We start from the raw sequence: 19919 nt of genomic DNA on the forward strand, positions 1-19919 counted from the left end.
CAAATAATTTTTTATCATAATTTCGGTAAGATTTTTGAAAAAGCAAAAAAATCGATTAACCAAATTCGCTTACCTAATTTTAAGGTTTGCAAAAGGAAATACTCTAAATATCCTGCAAAGAGGCAAAATTTTACACATAAATTTGGTAAATTAACGGCGAGATTTACAGTAATTTCGGCTCCAAAAAACACCCCGCCAATTTTATTACCAAACCCATTCACTTCAATTCGCGCCAAAACTAGAATCCCAAAAGACCAATTCCTATTTAAAACCCCTACGCCCCCCACTCTCATCCTCCATTTTCGCCTCTCTCTTCCCTCTCCTCCTTTCTTCCCAAATGGCCATTGTTGATGACGCAGAGATGCGGTTAACCGAATCCGAAGCTGTTTCGAGTTCCGATGATCGTAAGATCGTTGCAGATACTCCCGATTTTATAGACGAATCCTCTCTAGTCATCAGAACAACCACTGGAGTCCGAATCTCAGCTCTACCGGCGGAGCAAAGCCTTGTTGACTCCGATGGATCTAACTCGGAGGTTACGCTTCCGGCGAAAGACGAGGTAATTAGTGATGGTTTTACTTGTGTGAACAAAGAGATTGTAGAATCTGATTCATTTAGGGAGCAGAATCTAGAGATTGGAGAACCTGATTTAGATGTTGAGAATCGCAAAGAAGCGATGATTATTGATTCGATAGAAAATTCTGTGGTTGAAATTGTTTCAAGTGCTTCTGGTGATGATTGTAATGTTAAGGTAGAGGTAGTGGAACCTGAATTGCTTGTTGAGAATCTGGTGGTTGCTAAAGAAGAAGAAGAAATGATTGTTGATTCTATAGAAGATTCTGTTGTTGAAATTGTTTCAACTGCTTCGGGTTGTGATTGTAATGTGAAGGTTGAGGTAGTGGACCCTGAATTGTGTGTTGATAATCTGGTGGTTGTTAAAGAAGAAGAAATGATTGCTGATTCGATAGCGGAATCTGTGGTTGAAACTGTTTCGAGAGGTTTAGATTATGAGTGTGTTGATGTCAAGGTGAAAGAAGAACCTGATTTAGGTACAAAATTGGAAGAAGATTCTGTTTTTCCGAATGTGCTTGAGAAGAAGGATGAGGTAATCAAAGTCCTGGAAGACCAGCCAAGTGAGATTAATAAGAAGCTAGAGCAAGAGAATGATGATCTCTTTTCGTCTGGAGATTCAGATGGTACATCAGCCAAGAGAAGGAAAATGGAGATGGAATCATATGCACCAGTCGGTGTGGAAAGCTGTATCCTGGCGCCGACGCCTCTTCGAGTTGTGAAACCAGAGAAGTTGGATACCCCTGAAGTTATTGATCTGGAATCAGAGAAAAGTTATACTCATGTGAAGATGGAACCTGTTGAGGAAATAAAGGTGGAAGCTGTTAAGATGAGTTCTCAAGTGGAAGATGTGAAATTTAGCCGTGAGCAGAAATCTGTGTATGTGAAGAAGGAACCAGTTGGAGCAAGAAAGGTGAAAGTGGAAGATGGAGATTTTCCGGTGGAGAAAGATTGGTATTTGGTTGGGAGGTCACTTGTTACTGCTACTTCTACGAGTAAAGGAAGGAAATTAGAAGATAATGAGATTGTGAATTTCACATTTTCTTCTGTTGCAAAATGGAAAGTCCCAAACATTGTTCGTTTCTCTACCAAAAGATGTGGAGAGGTAAGTTGTTTTTGATACTTAACGATTTGTGTTTCTGTTTCTTAAGATTCTGACATCTTTCATGTTGTGAGATACTGAAAATTTGTGTAGTTTTAAGGAAACTAAACTCTTCCAGTCATACTTTTGTTTTGGTTTATTAAATTGACTGCAGTTTTTTGGCTTTATGGTCTTATAGATTGGTAGACTTCCGATGGAGTGGTCAAATTGGGCTGTGAGCCTTTTAAGATCTGGTAAGGTCAAGATGTTAGGCAGATGTGTAGCGGCGCCACCATTTCTTACAATGATGCAAGAAATTATGCTATATGTCAGGTAAATATTGTTTCGTTTGTGTTAGTTTGACTGATAGTTTTGTTTGAAACTTATATATGGCTTTTGGATTGCAGTTTTTACATTCACAGCTCGATATTCACTGATGTTAGCAAATCCACTTGGCGGATTGGTTCTTCCCCAAACCTTGAGTCCACCCTTCATCCTCTTCTCCAGCTTTTCAAACACTTGACAATCAAACCTTATCAAAAGGTATGTGCCACATATCCATGTTACAATAGCTTTATGGGATTAGAATCATGTTTCATATCCATCACTTGTTAGTTTCTCATTTATATATTTTCAAACAGGCGGAGTTTACTCCTGAGGAACTCAACTCTCGTAAACGTTCACTGAATTTGGAGGTATGTGTTCCACTTCAGTCCCTCCTTGAAACTCATTTAATGTATGTAGGATAATTATGCCGTTACGAATCTTAAGTTCGTTGTTCCTTTGGTGGAAAACTAAGTTATGCATTTCATTGGTCAGGATGACTATGATGAAAGAGCAGCATTGTTGGCCATAGCAAAAAGAAGAAAAGGTTGTCAACAGTCTCTGGAGCAGAACAAAGATGAAGAAGAGGCTCCTGAGTCATATATGAATCGGGTTGTCGGCGCTGCCGATTCATACAACCTTGAGGTATGAAAATATTCACCGGAAATTTTTTCTTGTCTTCTTTAAAAAAAAAGCTTATTTTAATGTCATTTTCTCTTGTCAATCGTTTAGGAAATGGAAGCTCCAAGTACACTCACGTGTAACCTGAGACCGTACCAGAAACAAGCTCTCTACTGGATGTCGGAATCTGAGAAAGGAATTGATGTTGAAAAGGCAGCTGAAACTCTACATCCTTGCTGGGAGGCTTATCGAATCTGTGACGAGTATGTACTATCTCAGATGTTCAGAACAAACTGCAAAGTGTATATGTTATCTAATCTTTTAACGTTGATTCGTATGCATTTTATTCAGGAGGGCACCTTCTATTTATTTGAACATCTTTAGTGGTGAAGCAACAATCCAGTTTCCAACAGCAACGCAGATGGCAAGAGGCGGAGTATGATTCTTGATCACGCTGAACCTTCATTCTAAAACATGTGTTCCTCTCTAGAGGCAAATATTATCTGCTTGTGAAATTTACAAATATTTGAACTTTTTTGTTTGCAGATATTGGCAGATGCCATGGGACTTGGTAAAACTGTGATGACAATTGCACTAATACTTGCACGGCCAGGCCGAGGTAACCCGGAAAATGAAGATGTCTTGGTGGCAGATGTTAATGCAGATAAACGCAATAGGAAGGAGATTCATATGGCACTAACGACTGTGAAGGCAAAAGGAGGCACTCTTATTATTTGTCCCATGGCATTGTTAAGCCAATGGAAGGTGATTGCCTTGACAGTTGTGTCTTCTTAAATGTTTTTTAGTTTTTTACACAAGTCTCATGGATTTTCACTTTATTTTCAGGACGAGCTTGAGACTCATTCAAAGCCTGACACTGTGTCTGTGTTAGTTTACTATGGAGGGGATAGGACACATGACGCGAAAGCAATAGCGAGTCATGATGTGGTTTTGACAACTTATGGTGTTTTAACCTCAGCTTACAAGCAGGTTAGAATAATATCATGTGTTAATTTTGTGTTCCAAAACATGTTTGTTTTCTGTTTAGTTGAACTTAAAATTCTGAGATTCATGACATGCAGGATATGGCAAACAGTATTTTCCACAGGATTGATTGGTATAGGATTGTTCTTGATGAAGCTCACACGATCAAATCATGGAAAACTCAAGCTGCTAAAGCCACATTTGAGTTATCTTCACATTGCAGATGGTGTCTGACTGGGACTCCCTTACAAGTAAGATAGTAAAACCAACTCATGGATAGATATACTTTTTTGGCACTTACTGACTCCCTATCTCTTTAATGCAGAACAAGCTCGAAGATCTATACAGTCTTCTATGTTTCCTGCATGTTGAACCATGGTGCAATTGGGCTTGGTATGATCAGACTTCATCTAAAATCGTGCTATTCTTCGGTATATAATTCTTTTTTATTTGACTTTTACTCGTGTATTGTATATGTATATATAGGTGGAGTAAGTTGATACAGAAGCCTTATGAAAATGGTGATCCACGAGGACTGAAGCTGATCAAGGCGATTTTGAGGCCATTGATGCTGAGAAGAACAAAGGAAACAAGGGACAAAGAAGGAAGGTTAGTTTTTTTCTTTGTTTTAGTCCCCTTTTTCTCTTTTCTTTTGCTTGTCTTATGCTTAACTTTCCACTACCTTTTCTGCAAATTCTCAGTCTAATTCTTGAACTTCCTCCAACCGACGTCCAAGTCATTGAATGTGAACAATCTGAAGCAGAACGTGACTTCTATACAGCCTTGTTCAAGAGATCCAAAGTAAGTGTTATCAACTTATAGTTATAGGCTTCAAGCTCAATAAAGTCTGTTATAAGATTGATTATGATCTGTTGTAATGGTTCTTGATGCTTTGGTAAATGCATAACATTCTCCTTTATTTTGGAACAGGTCCAATTTGACCAGTTTGTGGCACAAGGAAAAGTTCTTCACAACTATGCAAACATCCTCGAGCTCCTCCTCCGTCTACGCCAATGTTGTAACCACCCTTTTCTAGTTATGAGGTACAAAGCAAAAAATCATTCAATAAACTCTTTTATTTCCATTGAAATGGATTCTTATACCTGGAAATAAATTGCAGCCGAGCAGATTCACAACAGTACGCTGACTTAGATAGCCTTGCAAGGAGGTTTCTTGATAACAACCCTGACTCTGTTTCCCAAAATGCTCCTTCTCGGGCATATATCGAAGAAGTTATCCAAGATTTACGCGATGGCAATAGCAAAGAATGTCCAATATGTCTGGAGTCTGCAGATGATCCCGTTCTCACACCTTGTGCTCACAGAATGTGCCGTGAATGTCTCCTTACTAGCTGGCGCTCTCCATCTTGTGGTCTATGCCCAATCTGCAGGACAATCCTGAAGAGAACCGAACTTATCTCATGCCCGACAGATAGTATATTCCGTGTTGATGTGGTAAAGAACTGGAAGGAGTCTTCAAAGGTTTCGGAGCTGCTCAAGTGCTTAGAGAAGATCAAGAAATCTGGTTCGGGCGAGAAGAGCATTGTCTTTAGCCAGTGGACTTCATTTTTGGATCTTTTGGAGATTCCATTGCGAAGAAGAGGATTTGAGTTTCTTAGATTCGATGGGAAGCTGGCTCAGAAGGGAAGAGAAAAGGTTTTGAAAGAGTTCAATGAAACCAAACAGAAAACGGTAAGTCATTGTCTAAATTTCTAACTAACTCTTGTCCAAATCGAACAGAGAGCTTAAGATCTTTATGCTTCTGCTTCTGTGATGTATTACAGATTCTGCTTATGTCTCTGAAAGCTGGAGGAGTCGGTCTGAATCTAACTGCAGCTTCAAGTGTCTTCTTAATGGTACCATCTCTCTTCAAGCTTTGTTTTTTTAAGTCTTCTTGATGATGATGAATTGATCATTTGGTTATGTTTCTTGAAATACGTAGGATCCATGGTGGAATCCAGCGGTGGAAGAGCAAGCGATCATGAGAATTCATCGAATAGGGCAGAAACGAACGGTATTCGTCAGAAGATTCATTGTCAAGGTAACACTATAAACTGCAACTTTCTCTGAGTTTCTAGCATCGTAAGCAAGATCTCGTAAGTAAGTAACATTGTGTTTGTTTTGGATGATTGTGTGCAGGATACAGTGGAGGAACGGATGCAGCAAGTTCAGGCAAGGAAGCAGAGGATGATTGCCGGAGCTTTGACAGATGAAGAAGTCCGGTCTGCAAGACTTGAGGAGCTTAAAATGTTGTTCCGATGAGAGACTTGGAGAAAGTCTTCTTTTTAATCGTCTTTTGAAGTTAGAGAGTCTTCTTTTTGTTTTTTTTCATGTAAATATTGGTACAAGTTATTTATCTTTCTCCCCTAATGAGTTATAAGTAATTTTGAACACTGATTGTCTCGATCCACATATTGTGTATATGAACAGTTGAACGTGGATTATGTAATTTTGAAACATCAGTTACGATCAGAAAAACAGACAAAAAAAAAGAAACCAGTTTGGAAAAAGCAGCTTCAGTGGTTTAGATCAGTGGGTCAAAGAAAGATGTGGCAACAAATCTGGTCAAGTTTTTCTCACCATTCCTCTGCTTCTGCAGATGAGTAACTACTAAACTAAGTGCCGTAACCTACAAGCAAGATTCTAATGATTTTGTCTTATATTGTTCCGTAACAAACTACGTGTAAAATACGGCACTGCCAAAGCTACATAATCAAATTTCAGAAGCCAGATTTTTCCTATGCAAATATTGTATGAGTATGATATAGCTACAATCTACATAAGCTACTTAACAAATATGTTAGGTTTTGTCGATTTTCGTCTATCCGATGAATCTAGTCATGAATCAAAAAGTACTAGTGTATACAAATATATTTGCAGGTTGCAACCAAATTATATAGAGAGACGAACATCCAGCCTGGAAACGTAATGTAAGAAAAAAGGAAAAAAAAAATCACTAAAGTAACAAAAAGTGCACCAGCCGGGAATTGAACCCGGGTCTGTACCGTGGCAGGGTACTATCATGCCACTAGACCACTGGTGCTTTTTGCGGAATGTTGTGGAACTAGGATTCTAAACTAATGATGGAAAGCAGACCAAACCCAAACAAACCGGATTAGGTGTACATGTAACGTAATCAATCAATGATGTGGCAGTAATTAAACGAATCAGTGTACTCGAGTTGCAATCAAATGACATCTTCATTTTTTCGAGCTGTTTAATCAAGAAAATACTATTTACGATCACCTAAGCTAATATTTATTTTTAGCCCATAAACTAAAGTTTAGTTTTGTACTCTATTATGTCTATGTTATCTTTATCTCTTTGATAAATTTTTGAAAGTTTATGACTTATGAATTATGATAATTCGTTTTCATCAAAATATTGTTTTTGTTTTAGTAAAAAATGATCGTTGTGATATTTTGTAGTAGAAAAAGTAAGCAGTCAATCGAGACCTAACTTTTAAAAACGTTTTGCGATAAAAGGTTAGATTATTACAAGACAAACACAAAAGGAATATTTTATAAATTAAAATATAATAACACGATTGATTTAAACCACTCCCTTGCCTTTTAATTGTCATCATTTCTTGTAATTTTGTGGACTAATTGAAGAGTTTAGTTGAAGTTGATTTGGATTTCAGTTAACTGGATTAATGTGAGGATTGGTTTTATCTGATTTATAATCAAATCTTTAATTTGTTATGTCTCTTTCGATATATATTTTGTTTTATGTTCGTTGCTTTGTGTTTATATACGAGTATTGTATTGTAAACAAAACTACTAGAGACGATAGTAAATATTGTTTTACTGATTAAAAAATCATAATCTTATAATTTATTCTACATGTGTATTTTTGTTGGAAACAAAACTGTAAAAGTTTTAGATAATTGTGAGATCATCACTACTCACAAAATAAATATATTTTTTCACTGATTTACTAGAGAACCAATTGAATAACATGGTCTAAACGTAATTTTTGAGGAGCAATACCTTCTAGTGGTATAAATTTATTTTGCCTCTTAGATTTAGCTATATAAACTTTCTATTATTAGCAAGTTAATAATTAATAATAGGCTACATTTATAATCTAGATATAAATAATACATGAGAATAAATAAATAAATAAATCCTTCAAATACGGTGATAGTTATAAGAAAAAATTGGTACATAAATATACGAAGAAAGAAAAAGCCAAATCATGTCTTCCAAACATATAAACACACATCAAGAAAAGTATTATTAGTCTTATATATAAATTTTGTTTCCTCTATCATATAAACCATCCTTATATGCACTCAACACATTTGACAACTCTTTCATCTTTCATCTTCCCTTAAAGTCCTATATTTCGGGTATCAATATTTCTTCAAAATATATATCCCTCGATCGATCGAGGCAACACACACATATATATATATATATATGGAGTGTGAGAGATCATCGTCGTCCACGTCATCAGAAACCGGAGCAGTCAGGCACCGTCGTACGTCGTCGTCGTCAGTCTCCACCGTGACGAGACGAATGTACGAGTGCACTTTCTGCAAAAGAGGTTTCACAAACGCACAAGCTTTAGGTGGTCATATGAACATCCATCGACGTGACCGTCTCAACAAGGCCAAGGTGCAAAACGATGCTGACGTGGCACTCTCGCAAACTCATAGATGTTTCCACGTGGCGTCTGACCTTGGAGGCTACGAGCAAGTAGACTCCGTCGTGTTGAGGACGACGACCTCGAACTACATCCAACACTTACGAATCGGCTCGATGGCTACAAGGAGAGAAAACGTCGTCGTTGAAGGAAATGAAATCGATTTGGAGCTGCGTCTTGGCTTATGATCATCAACTTCTTACCCTCTATAGATGTATAATAATACGTTTTTTTGGTGTATATTATATGGTTTTCGAGGTTGATATATGTAATCTAGGAAAGCGTATATGAGACTATAATATGTCAAGGTAAGATATTTTTGGTGGGTATTTATTTATGCATGTTTTGTGATCTATCTATGAGATATATATAAATCTTTTATCTTATATCATATTATTTTCATTATAGTTTTTTTCCATAACATAGTGAAATCTGTCCCATAATTAATTAATTGTCCAGATCTTCGCATTCTATATATAAAAAAATTTGGCAAATAGAAAATCTGTCCCCTGTAAACGGATTAATATGCTGCACCCGTGGTTCTAGGATTGCGGTTTTTAATCCCACCACTGGCGGTTTGGTGGTATTGCCCCATGTTAAAGCCAACGGAAGAGACATCTACACACGTCTCGGATACGATCCTGTCGATGATCAATACAAAATTTTGTGTGTGATGATGTTCCTTAAGTGTGACGACGGCCATAGACAATACGTTATAGAACAAGAGCATCTGGTTTTATCACTAACATCACACTCATCGTCGTGGAGAAAGATCGAGATCTCGGGAGATGCTTACTCCTACTTAGAAGGTGGGATTTGCATCAATAGTGCTATATACTATGGTGTTGGACATACAAAGATAGCTAGATTTAATATTAGATCCGAGAAGATAATGTTTATTCAAGCACCAGAGGATTATAATGCAATCTCATGTTATTCAACCCTTACAAATTACAAAGGAAAATTAGCATGTGTAAGCTATGACTCCTATTGTGAATCTAAGTTGCGTGTATGGATTCTACACGATGTTGAGAAAGAAGAATAGTCAAGCATCATGACTTGTGTTGTGCCTTGTGACAAGGAGCTATCTTTGTGCAGTGGAGAGAGTCATAACAACGAGGTTGTAGTGGTATCTAGATGCTTAAAGTCATCTAAGCACTTTTTTGTTTACTATTTCGATATGGTCAGAGAGAGTATCATCAGAAGAATTGAGGTTGAGATTGATGGAATCGCCGATTATGAGTTTAGACATATCAATGGAATTGGTAAACATGCTCCTAGGATTTTGTGTTTCCCTGGTCACATTGAGAATCTTATGTACTTGTAAGTTCTAAGTTCTACTCTACCATAAGTTCATTAGCTTCTATTTTCATTTTTAGCCGTTTCAAATCGTTTTTTGTAGTTTGGTTACTTGTTCATGGACTCCTTTTAGCCGTTTGTTTTCTCGAACGCCACAACTACGTCTACCATTAGTCATGGACTCATGGTGATCACCTAATGTAAATGAAGCACGAGTTTACCAAATTACAATGACTGTAAATTAATATTTTCATTCAGTTTGAATGGTCAACGCAAATACGGCATTTCTTTAGATGGGCTTATAACGATAATGGGTTACGAACGGCTTATAGCCCATTCAAAGTTCTTATCTTTCAATTTCAAGTAATTTGCTTTCAAGCCCTTCGAATCTACCAAATTCCAATGACTGTAAATTATTTTTTTTTCCCCTCAAAATACATATTTACAAATATTAATTTACTTATGTATACAGACATTAAAAGGCACTAAAATAAGCTAATTATCATGATATAAAAGTAACTCAAGAGGAAAAGTAACTAAGCTTACATGTAATTCATAATTAGGTGACATCAAATTTACTATTTTTTAATTTTCTGCTGAATTTTTTTATTTATTAAATATACTTATTAATATCGAGATGTCTAATAAATATGAGAGAGTGTTTAAAAAAGAGTTTAGACATCGACATGAGACAAACAAAAAATGAAAAATAGTGGTACAAAATACAGATATATAACTTGAAAAAATAAATATAATTTATCAACACAAATACAAGTCCTAATCTGTTATTTATAAATTAATAATCTCAAAATATTACTTTGATATAAAATCAGTGTTCGTGTAATCTATCATTTATGCGATTTTTTAAAGAGATAACAATTTTTTTTTCTTTAGTGAAACATTAATATACCGTTTATTTAGTATGTTAAGTACTTTAATAAAACTCTTTAACAAAACAAAACAAAGTTAAGTATTTTTTAATATATAAGATATTTCTCTGCATGATCCAGGTGGAATTTTTTTAAAAGTTAACAATAGTTTTTTTTTTATAGTAAAACATGAATTTTGTTTGATTATTCCATTAGATAACAACTATTTTTCTTCTTGACAAAAAAGACAAATTTTTTTTAAGTAAAACGTTAATATCTCGTTTGTTTTATTCCGTTAAATAATTGAAATATATAAAATATTTTCCCGCATGATTCACGTGGATTTTTTTAAAAGGTAACATTTTGTTTTCTTAAGTAAACATGAATTTCGTTTGGTTATTCCGTTAGATGCTTTTAATGTATACATAATAATTATCCGCTTGATTTATGTAATTTTTTTTAAATGTAACAATTGTTTTCTCTTAAGTAAAATATGTATATCTCGTAGATTTATTCCGTTAGATAATTTTGATATATAAAATATTTTCCGCAAAATTTACATAGAATATTAAGAAAAGATCACAAAAAACAGAAATTTTGTTTGTTTATTCCGTTATATACTTAATATGTAAAATATTTTCCTCTTGATATACATATTTCAAAACGCTAATATCTCGTTTGGTTATTCTGTTAAATACTTTAATATATAAAATAATTTTTCTCGGATATATTTTTAAATATACATAAAATTTCTCTTTTAAGTTTTAAGTAAAAAAATAATAAATCTTTCGTTTGCCTTTTTATGAAAATATAGATTAAACTAATTGATGACAAGAAAAGACATTAGTTTTCTTATTACCATATTGATGATTTCATCTCTTTCTCTTGTAATACAAAATGGATAAAAAAAGAACAGAGCAGAAATGAAAACATGAACGTTATATATAAATATGTCATGAATGAAAAAATAACTATTAAAACAAATTAAATTTAAGGTTAAAATTTGTTCTCTCTGTTTCGCTGTGTTTTTTCTTCTTTCTTACAATCTCTCCATTTCTCTCTCTTCCGTCTCTTTTTTTATCTCTCTCTCTAGAATCTTGAAGAGAGCGAGCTTCCATTAAAATCTCATTCTAACGATCTCCAAGCTCTTTCTTCAATCATCTCCAGGTTTGCTTCGATCTACACGGCGTCGTTTACACGTCTCCTTCAAATCTTTCTTCCTTACTTCTCCGATTTCAATTTCGTGCCGTTTTTTTTTTGAGTTTTCCGATCGCTGATTTCTTCAAATATTTATCGAATTTTTTTTCAATGTTTTCTGTTTGTAAATTCTCTGTAATTCAATTAATTGAATCGAATAATTTTGTCTCTCTTGCATTTCCTCAGCTCCAGCTTTTGTTTTTATTAGTTTCTAAGATTGCTTTTTGTTTTTAGGGTTTATTCTCAATTCTTATATAGTTTTTGAGGTTTTTGGTGTATTGATTTGATTCATGTGAGTGAGTGATTGATTTAGAATCTTTGTTGAGCTGTGACTGTGATTTAGATTTGATTCACTTCAGCTATAATTCTTTGTTTTGATGATGATTATGATAAATTCGTAATTTTGAGCTTATTTGAATTCATTAACTAATTTAGTATGATGAAATCTTAATCAGGGGAATGTCAGAGAGTACTAATGAAGATAGTGGAGCAGGAAGATCATCACTGGAAGAGAATTCAAATGGACAAAGAAGTCAATCAGAAGAAGCAATCGCTGAGTGGCGTTCTTCTGAACAAGTTGAGAATGGAACTCCTTCTACATCTCCACCGTATTGGGACATCGATGATGATGACGATTTTGGATCAAAACCATCTCAACTATTTGGGAAAAATACTTGGACGATTGAGAAATTTTCAGATATCAACAAACGAGAGCTCCGCGGCGATGTTTTTGAAGTCGGGGGTTACAAATGGTAAGAATGATCACTAAACCTTGTTGAGTACTTTTCCTTAACAAAATGTTTGATATTCCTCTTGTGGTGGTGGTGTAGGTATATATTAATTTATCCACAAGGGTGTGATGTTTGCAACCATCTCTCTTTGTTTCTATGTGTTGCACACCATGAAAAGCTTCTTCCAGGTGAGTATATTGTGTTGTCTATTTAGCTACACACTCTTGAAACCGGGAACCTTATCGTTTAGGTTTATCTTTGAGACAGGCTGGAGTCATTTTGCTCAGTTTACTATAGCTGTGTCGAATAAAGATCCGAAGAAGTCAAAGCATTCAGGTTACATTTTGCATCTTTTGATTTCTTTATATCGTATTTACGCAGTCGAACTGAACAGGGTTTTCTTACAGATACGTTACACCGGTTTTGGAAGAAAGAGCATGATTGGGGTTGGAAGAAATTTATTGAGTTACCTAAATTGAAGGAAGGGTTTATAGATGATTCTGGTTGTCTTACAATTAAAGCTCAAGTGCAGGTGATCAGGTAAATGCAAGATTGAGTTTTAGCTAAAGTCATCATGTGTCAGACATCCTCCCATTAACATACATCTACACGTGTTTAAAAACGTTCCTGACCAAATATGCACATTGCAACAAAACTTATGCTCGCTTCAATTTATTTGATTTTATTTGTCGCATTGTGGATAATTCTGTAAATTGATTCTTGCAGAGAGAGAGTGGACCGACCTTTTCGCTGCCTTCATTATAAATATAGGGAGGAACTTGTTAGGGTGTATTTGGGAAATGTAGAGCAAATTTGCTGGCGGTTTGTGGAAGAGAAAAGAAGCAAGCTTGGTAGGTTGATAGAGGACAAGGCAAAATGGAAAAGGTATTCCACATTTTTACACTCAACTCCTCCAAATTCCAGAAATGAAATCAAAAATAGCTGTAGAGACTGGGTTGATTCCAATCTAGTGTAGTACTGCACTTTTTTTTTTTTTTTTTTACTTCTTGCTAATCTTCCTTCAAAGTTTGAGGTGTTTGCATGATAAGGAAGTGATTGTTATTTCTTGGTGCAGCTTCTGTGCTTTCTGGATGGGGTTGGACCAAAATTCAAGGCGTCGAATGTCCCGAGAGAAAATGGATGTGATTCTAAAAATAGTTGTAAAACACTTCTTTGTCGAGAAGGAAGTTACATCTACTTTGGTGATGGATTCCTTGTATAGTGGATTGAAGGCTCTTGAAGGCCAAAATAAGAACAAGGAGAGTAGGCCGAGACTAATGGATACTGAAGAATCCACAGCTCCAATTGTTAGCGTGGACAAAGATTCGTTTGCATTAGTTGATGATGTGTTATTACTCTTAGAGAAGGCTGCTCTGGAGCCATTGCCTAAAAAAGAGGAAAAGAGTTCTCAAAACCGTACGAAGGTTAGTTTCTTTGTTATTGTATTTTATTGATTGAAGTTCATGATTTACTCTCCTGTGTGGTGGTGCTTTTTGACTTTTTGTTATACATGTAAAAATGCTTGAAACATGAGCACTTGTCCTTATCTAGGATGGGAATGCTGGAGAGGAATTCAGTAGAGAAGCCGTTGAGCGTGATGATAGGCGTTTAACTGAATTGGGTAGACGGACTGTGGAGATATTTGTTCTTGCACATATCTTCAGGTAATAAGGCATAATTTTTCCTCTTTGTTTTTTTATTTGGTGCACCAGGCATAATTTTGCCTTTGCTTTAAAATTTCCATACAAGTGAATCATAAGCACATAATTTGTTTACAAGCTAAGACATGCGTGACGATCTTATTCTGAAACCGCTGATAGTGTTTATTTTGTATTTCTGGTCTTCTGGTATTGTGTGTCTTTGTGTTCTTAGCTGTACCTCATGTATAGCACTGCAATCTTTCTGAGAAATGCAGCAACAAAATTGAAGTTGCATACCAAGAAGCTATTGCATGGAAAAGGCAAGAAGAACTTATTCGTGAAGAAGAGGAAGCGTGGCTGGCAGAAAGCGAACAGAAGGGCAAAAGAGGAGCATCTGAAAAAGAGAAGAAATCTAAGAAGAAACAGGTCCGTCCTTACACTTCTGTTACTTCCAAAATAGATAATGCCATTAACGACTAGTTGGGGTGCTAATGGAGATTCTTATTGTTTTGGAACTCATAGGCGAAACAGAAAAAGAACAAAAACAAAGGAAAGGAAATGAGGAAAGAAGACAAGGTGAGAACCCAAACAGAAGAAAGGGAAATTGAGAAAGAGGAATGTGTGAGAGCGATAGCAGAATCGTCAGCTGAAAAACCTGACACACTTGGAGATGTCTCTGACGTGTCTGATTCAGTAGATAGTTCAGCTGAAATACTTCAGCTTGATTCAGAAGATAGAGAGAGTAGTCCTGTTCATTGGGAAATGGATGCCTCAGAGGTTCATCCTCCTTCTGCAGGAGACACTAGCAGAGGAAGAGGCAATTCTTTTTCTATACCTAATGGAGTTGCAGAAAGAAAGGGTCTGTCCACAATGGATGATAGTTCTTCAACCTGTTCTAATGACTCGATTCAATCAGGGGTAGCCAATGGGTCATACAAAGGGAATGTATTAAATTGCCAAAGCCAAAAGTGGTTTAGCAAGTAAGTAAACTTTTTTTGAACTTTCCTTTAAGTTATTTGTTTGTTCCACATCCGGATAACATACCTTGTGATGTGCAGTGGAAAAATACAACCAGGAAAAGTATCTGATTCCAACAGTTTAGCCAGTGAAAAAGAGCATCAACCTTCAAGACTTGCATCTGACCCTAAAAATCAGAGCCATTCTTCTGATATACGCAGAGTTGGTGAAGCTGACATAGTTATCTCCCACATTCAAAAACCAGAGAGCCCTAAGGAACGTAGTCCTGTTAGCAAGGTGGTTTACTCTTTCCTTTTGAAGTTGCAATGTTGGAACTTGGAAGTTATATATATAAAAGAGGGAAGCTAAATTCCAAAGAATTCGTGTTGGTTTACCTTTCAATCCATTTTAGAGTGATATGCTTATCAACATTGAATGACTATATCTTATTTTGCAGGATCCCAACATGATTCAGATGAAAGAGAAAAGTGCTGCGGTACTTTCCCCATCCAGAGCTGCTCCTTGGAATCCTCCGTCTCCAGTGCAAGCAAAACCGGAGAAAAAGGGTGTTTCAAATGTAGAGGCGGTTCCAAACAGGAAAGTCATATCTGTTAAATCACCTTCATCACATCATGCATCACCATCTCGTGAAGCTCAGTTGCAAACAGTGGGTCCTAGAGCTGATATACAGAAAATCGCTTCTCCGAAACCTGTGGAACAACCAGCACCTCCTATGTCAAGGCCTTTGAGTGCTCCTATAATCCCTCCAACGCAAGCTGCACCTGTAATATCTGCTGTTCAAACCTCGACTGCGTCCCTTGCTCGTTCAATGAGCTCAACAGGGCGTTTAGGTTCACCGACACATAGCCAAGCTTACAATCCTCAATCCTACAAACATGCCATAGTGGGTTCATCTGGTTTCACCCACCCAAGCTCTCAATCGAGTGGAACAAGCACATTGCCGCCTTATTCACATCCGTCTCCTATCTCAGTATCAAATCAGTCTGGTTTCCCTATCAATGTTGGCTCTTGGGATGTTTCTTCTGGTGGGCTATTGTGGACCGGTGGTTCGAGTTCAACCAGAGATACAACAACAACCATCAGCGGGAATCACAAAACAAACACTTACAACGCACCCGTAGTAACTACCAGCATCAGGCCTACTAATGTTCAGATAGGGAGAACGGCACAGAGTCTGATGACCGATGAGTTCCCTCACCTTGATATCATCAATGATCTGCTTGCAGACGAACACGGTACAATGGATAATAGCGTATACCGTGTACCACAACAGTTCAACAACCAGTACTCATATCATGGCGGTGCGGATCTCGGGATCTCTAGCAGGTCTAGGAGTTACAGTGATGATGGATTTCACCAGTCTTACGGTGAATACATGCCACATTCTGCTTCTTCCTCGCCATATGGTAATGGGCAAACACAATCGCAATGGCAGATGGCAAATATGGATTTCTCTTTACCGGCTATGAGGAACCAAGACGATGTATCAGCATCAGCAACAGCTACTTACTCTTACTTTGATTTAGATTCATCAAACCCGAATTTGTCTGGAATCAACGGCTATAGGGACTTCAGGCCATCGAACGGACACTGAGGTTTGGGTTTAAAGAGTGGCATTGCATTGTAATGTTTATTATATAAAGATGGAAAGCAAAAAACATTTGTGTAAAGAGAGTTTTCGTCCTCTTCGTTTCAAATGAATCCTTTTTTCTCTATAGGTTTTATTTTCTTTAATAATATAACAATTTTTAAGTTAATTGATCCTCAAATTAAAGTTTCAGAGTCAGCTTATCTTCATTTGGAGTATTTAAATGTGCGAATGCAAATGCGGTTGTGGATAGAACTATGACGAACAAAGTCAACTTGAACTATTCATATATGAATGGTTGTCTTTTTTTCTTTCCACAAAAATATTCAATACAAAAAAAGGCAGAAGATATATATGACCTGCATGACATCGAAACACTTTTTTTAGATGAAAGACTTCACCACGGAAAAATATTATGATTTGTATATAAAATGTATAACTAAAAGATAGATTGTGTGGAAGAAAACTTAGGGCAATAATTTCTTACGTAAAATGGCCACCAATTTCAGAAATATACGCTAGATTAATTCACGAGAGCCTACGGTCTACATACCGTAATCAAACCACCCACGACTTGCCCGATTAAACATTATCATTTTTTTCCTGAAAAGTTATTAATATTATAGTTATATTGTTCACACATTTTCATGTGTCACATGTCCTTTATCTATCTCGGATGTGTATCTACTATCTAAAGTAGGTGAAAATGTTGACAATATATAATTGAAAATTTTGAAAACAATATCACGTTGGGTCAAAAGCGTACGAATCTCTCTTTCTTTCTCCACGTTTTCATGTATACATATCTTACAGAAAGTGGATAGCCACCACGTCCACATGAATTCTCTATAAATAGCCATTTGGTTTTTTACAATCTTCATAAATCATAACCTCCCAAAGAAGGAAGAGAGAGAAAAAAAGAGAGGAAGAGAAATGTCGGACGTTTGCCAAAGTATTATAGATATACACCATCATTTAACATGTATATATAGTTTATATTCGAATAGAATTTCAATTTTATAAAGAAGTAATATACGTTTTCTATTTGACAAAGTGTAATATATTTTTTTAATAGGTATATTTTGGAATTCCTAAATTTCTATTACTTTCTTAACACATCAATATATATATATATATATATATATATATATATATATATATATTGTTGTTGAGACGATTCTGATACCTATTTATTTATATGTTTTAACTAAAAATAATGTATTTATTTATACGTGGGTATGCAGCATGATGAGCTTATATTTATATGTTTTACCGAAATAAAGAAGTATTTAGCTATAGGTTTAACAAAAATAATATTCATAGATATTCACTTTGGAATTTCTACATTTTGGAATTCCTAAAATTTGTCTTTATACATAGATATTCATGATCATGCATGATATTTGATAATCATAAATACATTTTGGTATTCCTAAATATCCATTAAAATTTTGTAACACATTAAAAGTATATATGTAATATAAGGTTGCCCAAAATTAAATTTACAAATAGTTTGATATGTATTTATTTCTACGTATATATATGCATGCATGCAATGAATCATGATAGTTGATAATCAATCATAGTCATAGAGCGCGCGATCATAGAAAAGAATATCATAATTTAGTAATTTATATGTACAGATACTGCAGGAGAAGGGATGAAGAGCTCATGGCCTGAATTGGTGGGGAGAAGAGGAGAAGAAGTCAAAGAGATCATCGATAGAGAGAACACGAAAGTGACGGCCAAGATTATATCTGAAAATGCAGTTGTTTTGGCTGTTGTAATTTGTGATAGGGTTTATGTTCGTGTCAATGACCAAGGCATTGTCACAAGAACCCCTATTTCGTTGGCTAATTTAATTGTTATATATATATATATATATATATATATATGTGTGTGTGTGTGTGAATCAATTATGGATCTTAATATGTAACGTATGTGTGAAATAAGATATGCTTGTTTTAACTATTAAGAAACGTGGCATATGCCTCGATCGATTTGTATGTTTTTTTTCTATATATATGATCATATTGTTATATATGTTCTATTTAATTAATGGAATGATCAAATTAACTTTGAAGTCAACTTTTGAGCTGTTTTTATAAAGTCAACTTTTGATATCTACCTATATGCCGAACCTAATGTATACAAGAGTTGGCTTTCATAGATAAACTGGAATAGAGTGGTTCAATTTCAAAACCTAAAACAAAAATGTTTGGTTGAAAGAATCAAAGGATCATTAACTAGGTTTTAATGAAAATATATTATCAAATGGCATGATAACTGAATAATGGTCGGAGTTCATATATATACAGTATAAATCATTCAATGAAGTTCAATCAGCACAACTGTTAGAAGTAGAACATAAATATAGCCATGGATAAACATTAATCCTAGTTACAAAATATAATATAATCACAGCTGAGAGCTGACAAAACAAACCACAATCTTCAGTTTTATTTATGAGAAAGCACATGATCATAACAATCTCGTCATTACTCACTGTAATATGAATAAAAGCTTATTTATAGTGTTTATATTGTAGAGTGCATAACAAATTTTAAATAAATATAATTAACCGATGATAGGAATTTGAACAACGATTCCGCAATCGTTGACCCAAACGTAAACACGAGAGCAAATAAAGATCTCCGGAACAACTGTTCCATCCAAAATGATAACTGCTTTCATTTTTGGATTCTCTCTCTCGATCACTTCTTTTGCATCTTCTCCTTTTGCCCCCAAAAGCTCTGGCCATGAGCTTTTTCCTGGATCTGTTCATTTATTAACACACATCACCTTTATATTGGACCAAAACTTCTGGATTAGCCACCACGTTACAATCTAATTTTCTTTTTCGAATATCTCTATAATAGCCGTAAGGTTACAATCTATAAGTCAAATTTTAGCACTCAAATATATATCCATACTAGATAATTGGTTTGCAATTTTATATATACTTTTTGGAAATTATATTAATAAAAAAATCCAAAGTAAACTGAATAGAAAAATGATGGTTAATAAAATAATTAAGTATATGTCTACCTTCGCATATGCTTGCCATCTTTTCTTGAATAAATGTATTGATTTGTAGATTTTTGTGATTTGAGTTTTGTATTGGGTTCTTCTCCACAATGACAAACATGGTATTTATAAACTTCGTAGATTCTGAAGATTAATCAAAGTTGACTTCCCAAGTTATTTTAATCAGAATATAAAGTCATAAAAGCCACCCGAATATAGTAATAATATAAACGTAAATAAGACTTATCGTATCGTATTCAAGTCATCCACAACTTACTATATATAATATGTATATACTGAAACGAATTCTAATTTATAAAGCAACCATGTTTTAGTTCATCACAACTAATGGCATATAATA

General features: G+C 35.2%; 6 protein-coding genes and 1 non-coding gene across 9 annotated transcripts; 5 read left to right on the forward strand and 2 right to left on the reverse strand.

Annotated features, from left to right (window-relative positions):
- Positions 1 to 281: 281 nt before the first annotated feature.
- AT5G43530 (Helicase protein with RING/U-box domain-containing protein) lies at positions 282 to 6035 on the forward strand. The gene is made up of 18 exons (NM_123719.2): positions 282 to 1675; positions 1851 to 1984; positions 2059 to 2194; positions 2293 to 2346; positions 2471 to 2620; positions 2708 to 2859; positions 2948 to 3032; positions 3143 to 3361; positions 3443 to 3586; positions 3679 to 3831; positions 3906 to 3973; positions 4067 to 4189; positions 4282 to 4381; positions 4511 to 4623; positions 4701 to 5271; positions 5364 to 5435; positions 5522 to 5620; positions 5719 to 6035. The coding sequence occupies exons 1-18, from the start codon at positions 338 to 340 to the stop codon at positions 5839 to 5841; spliced, it is 3834 nt and encodes a 1277-aa protein (NP_199166.1). The 5' UTR covers positions 282 to 337; the 3' UTR covers positions 5842 to 6035.
- Positions 6036 to 6551: 516 nt separating this feature from the next.
- Positions 6552 to 6622, reverse strand: AT5G43535. Its single transcript has one exon. It is a non-coding gene; the product is annotated as a tRNA-Gly (tRNA).
- Positions 6623 to 7865: 1243 nt separating this feature from the next.
- On the forward strand, positions 7866 to 8705 carry AT5G43540 (C2H2 and C2HC zinc fingers superfamily protein). Its single transcript, NM_123720.2, has one exon. The coding sequence runs from the start codon at positions 8004 to 8006 to the stop codon at positions 8415 to 8417; it is 414 nt and encodes a 137-aa protein (NP_199167.1). The 5' UTR covers positions 7866 to 8003; the 3' UTR covers positions 8418 to 8705.
- Positions 8706 to 8902: 197 nt separating this feature from the next.
- AT5G43550 (F-box associated ubiquitination effector family protein) lies at positions 8903 to 9274 on the forward strand (the record flags this gene model as incomplete). Its single annotated transcript, NM_123721.1, has 1 exon — positions 8903 to 9274. The coding sequence occupies one exon, from the start codon at positions 8903 to 8905 to the stop codon at positions 9272 to 9274; it is 372 nt and encodes a 123-aa protein (NP_199168.1).
- A 2112-nt stretch (positions 9275 to 11386) lies between these two features.
- AT5G43560 (TRAF-like superfamily protein) lies at positions 11387 to 16724 on the forward strand. 2 transcript variants are annotated; one of them, NM_123722.5, is made up of 12 exons: positions 11387 to 11564; positions 12050 to 12346; positions 12425 to 12513; positions 12593 to 12661; positions 12733 to 12865; positions 13052 to 13210; positions 13401 to 13749; positions 13877 to 13989; positions 14241 to 14391; positions 14488 to 14945; positions 15024 to 15219; positions 15380 to 16724. In NM_123722.5, the coding sequence occupies exons 2-12, from the start codon at positions 12054 to 12056 to the stop codon at positions 16535 to 16537; spliced, it is 3168 nt and encodes a 1055-aa protein (NP_199169.1). In that variant the 5' UTR covers positions 11387 to 11564; positions 12050 to 12053; the 3' UTR covers positions 16538 to 16724. The 2 variants fall into 2 exon arrangements, with proteins under 2 accessions (NP_199169.1, NP_851125.1); NM_180794.5 differs by having other exon boundaries at positions 11542 to 12346; positions 15380 to 16657.
- A 686-nt stretch (positions 16725 to 17410) lies between these two features.
- On the forward strand, positions 17411 to 18652 carry AT5G43570 (Serine protease inhibitor, potato inhibitor I-type family protein). 2 transcript variants are annotated; one of them, NM_123723.3, is made up of 2 exons: positions 17411 to 17483; positions 18175 to 18652. In NM_123723.3, the coding sequence occupies exons 1-2, from the start codon at positions 17465 to 17467 to the stop codon at positions 18465 to 18467; spliced, it is 312 nt and encodes a 103-aa protein (NP_199170.2). In that variant the 5' UTR covers positions 17411 to 17464; the 3' UTR covers positions 18468 to 18652. The 2 variants fall into 2 exon arrangements, with proteins under 2 accessions (NP_199170.2, NP_001330099.1); NM_001344489.1 differs by having other exon boundaries at positions 17411 to 17513; positions 18175 to 18611.
- A 159-nt stretch (positions 18653 to 18811) lies between these two features.
- Positions 18812 to 19763, reverse strand: UPI (Serine protease inhibitor, potato inhibitor I-type family protein). Its single transcript, NM_123724.5, has 2 exons — positions 19580 to 19763; positions 18812 to 19308 (listed from the first exon to the last, which is right to left on the reverse strand). The coding sequence occupies exons 1-2, from the start codon at positions 19677 to 19679 to the stop codon at positions 19109 to 19111; spliced, it is 300 nt and encodes a 99-aa protein (NP_199171.3). The 5' UTR covers positions 19680 to 19763; the 3' UTR covers positions 18812 to 19108.
- Between the last annotated feature and the right edge of the window lie 156 nt (positions 19764 to 19919).

The sequence above is a fragment of the Arabidopsis thaliana genome, chromosome 5, assembly GCF_000001735.4.
Source record: "Arabidopsis thaliana chromosome 5, partial sequence".
NCBI lineage: Eukaryota > Viridiplantae > Streptophyta > Magnoliopsida > Brassicales > Brassicaceae > Arabidopsis > Arabidopsis thaliana.

Excerpts from the sequence above, each read along its gene's own strand:
- AT5G43530 (NM_123719.2), top strand. The coding sequence starts at position 338 with ATGGCCATTGTTGATGACGCAGAGATGCGGTTAACCGAATCCGAAGCT. Across the intron at positions 1,676-1,850 it reads CTACCAAAAGATGTGGAGAG|ATTGGTAGACTTCCGATGGA; the intron begins GTAAGTTGTTTT and ends ATGGTCTTATAG. Across the intron at positions 4,624-4,700 it reads CACCCTTTTCTAGTTATGAG|CCGAGCAGATTCACAACAGT; the intron begins GTACAAAGCAAA and ends AATAAATTGCAG.
- AT5G43540 (NM_123720.2), top strand. The coding sequence starts at position 8,004 with ATGGAGTGTGAGAGATCATCGTCGTCCACGTCATCAGAAACCGGAGCA.
- AT5G43560 (NM_123722.5), top strand. The coding sequence starts at position 12,054 with ATGTCAGAGAGTACTAATGAAGATAGTGGAGCAGGAAGATCATCACTG. Across the intron at positions 12,347-12,424 it reads GAAGTCGGGGGTTACAAATG|GTATATATTAATTTATCCAC; the intron begins GTAAGAATGATC and ends GTGGTGGTGTAG. Across the intron at positions 13,211-13,400 it reads GACAAGGCAAAATGGAAAAG|CTTCTGTGCTTTCTGGATGG; the intron begins GTATTCCACATT and ends TTCTTGGTGCAG.
- AT5G43570 (NM_001344489.1), top strand. The coding sequence starts at position 17,465 with ATGTCGGACGTTTGCCAAAGTATTATAGATATACACCATCATTTAACA. Across the intron at positions 17,514-18,174 it reads TATACACCATCATTTAACAT|ATACTGCAGGAGAAGGGATG; the intron begins GTATATATAGTT and ends TTATATGTACAG.
- UPI (NM_123724.5), bottom strand. The coding sequence starts at position 19,679 with ATGTTTGTCATTGTGGAGAAGAACCCAATACAAAACTCAAATCACAAA. Across the intron at positions 19,309-19,579 it reads GATGGCAAGCATATGCGAAG|ATCCAGGAAAAAGCTCATGG; the intron begins GTAGACATATAC and ends ATAAATGAACAG.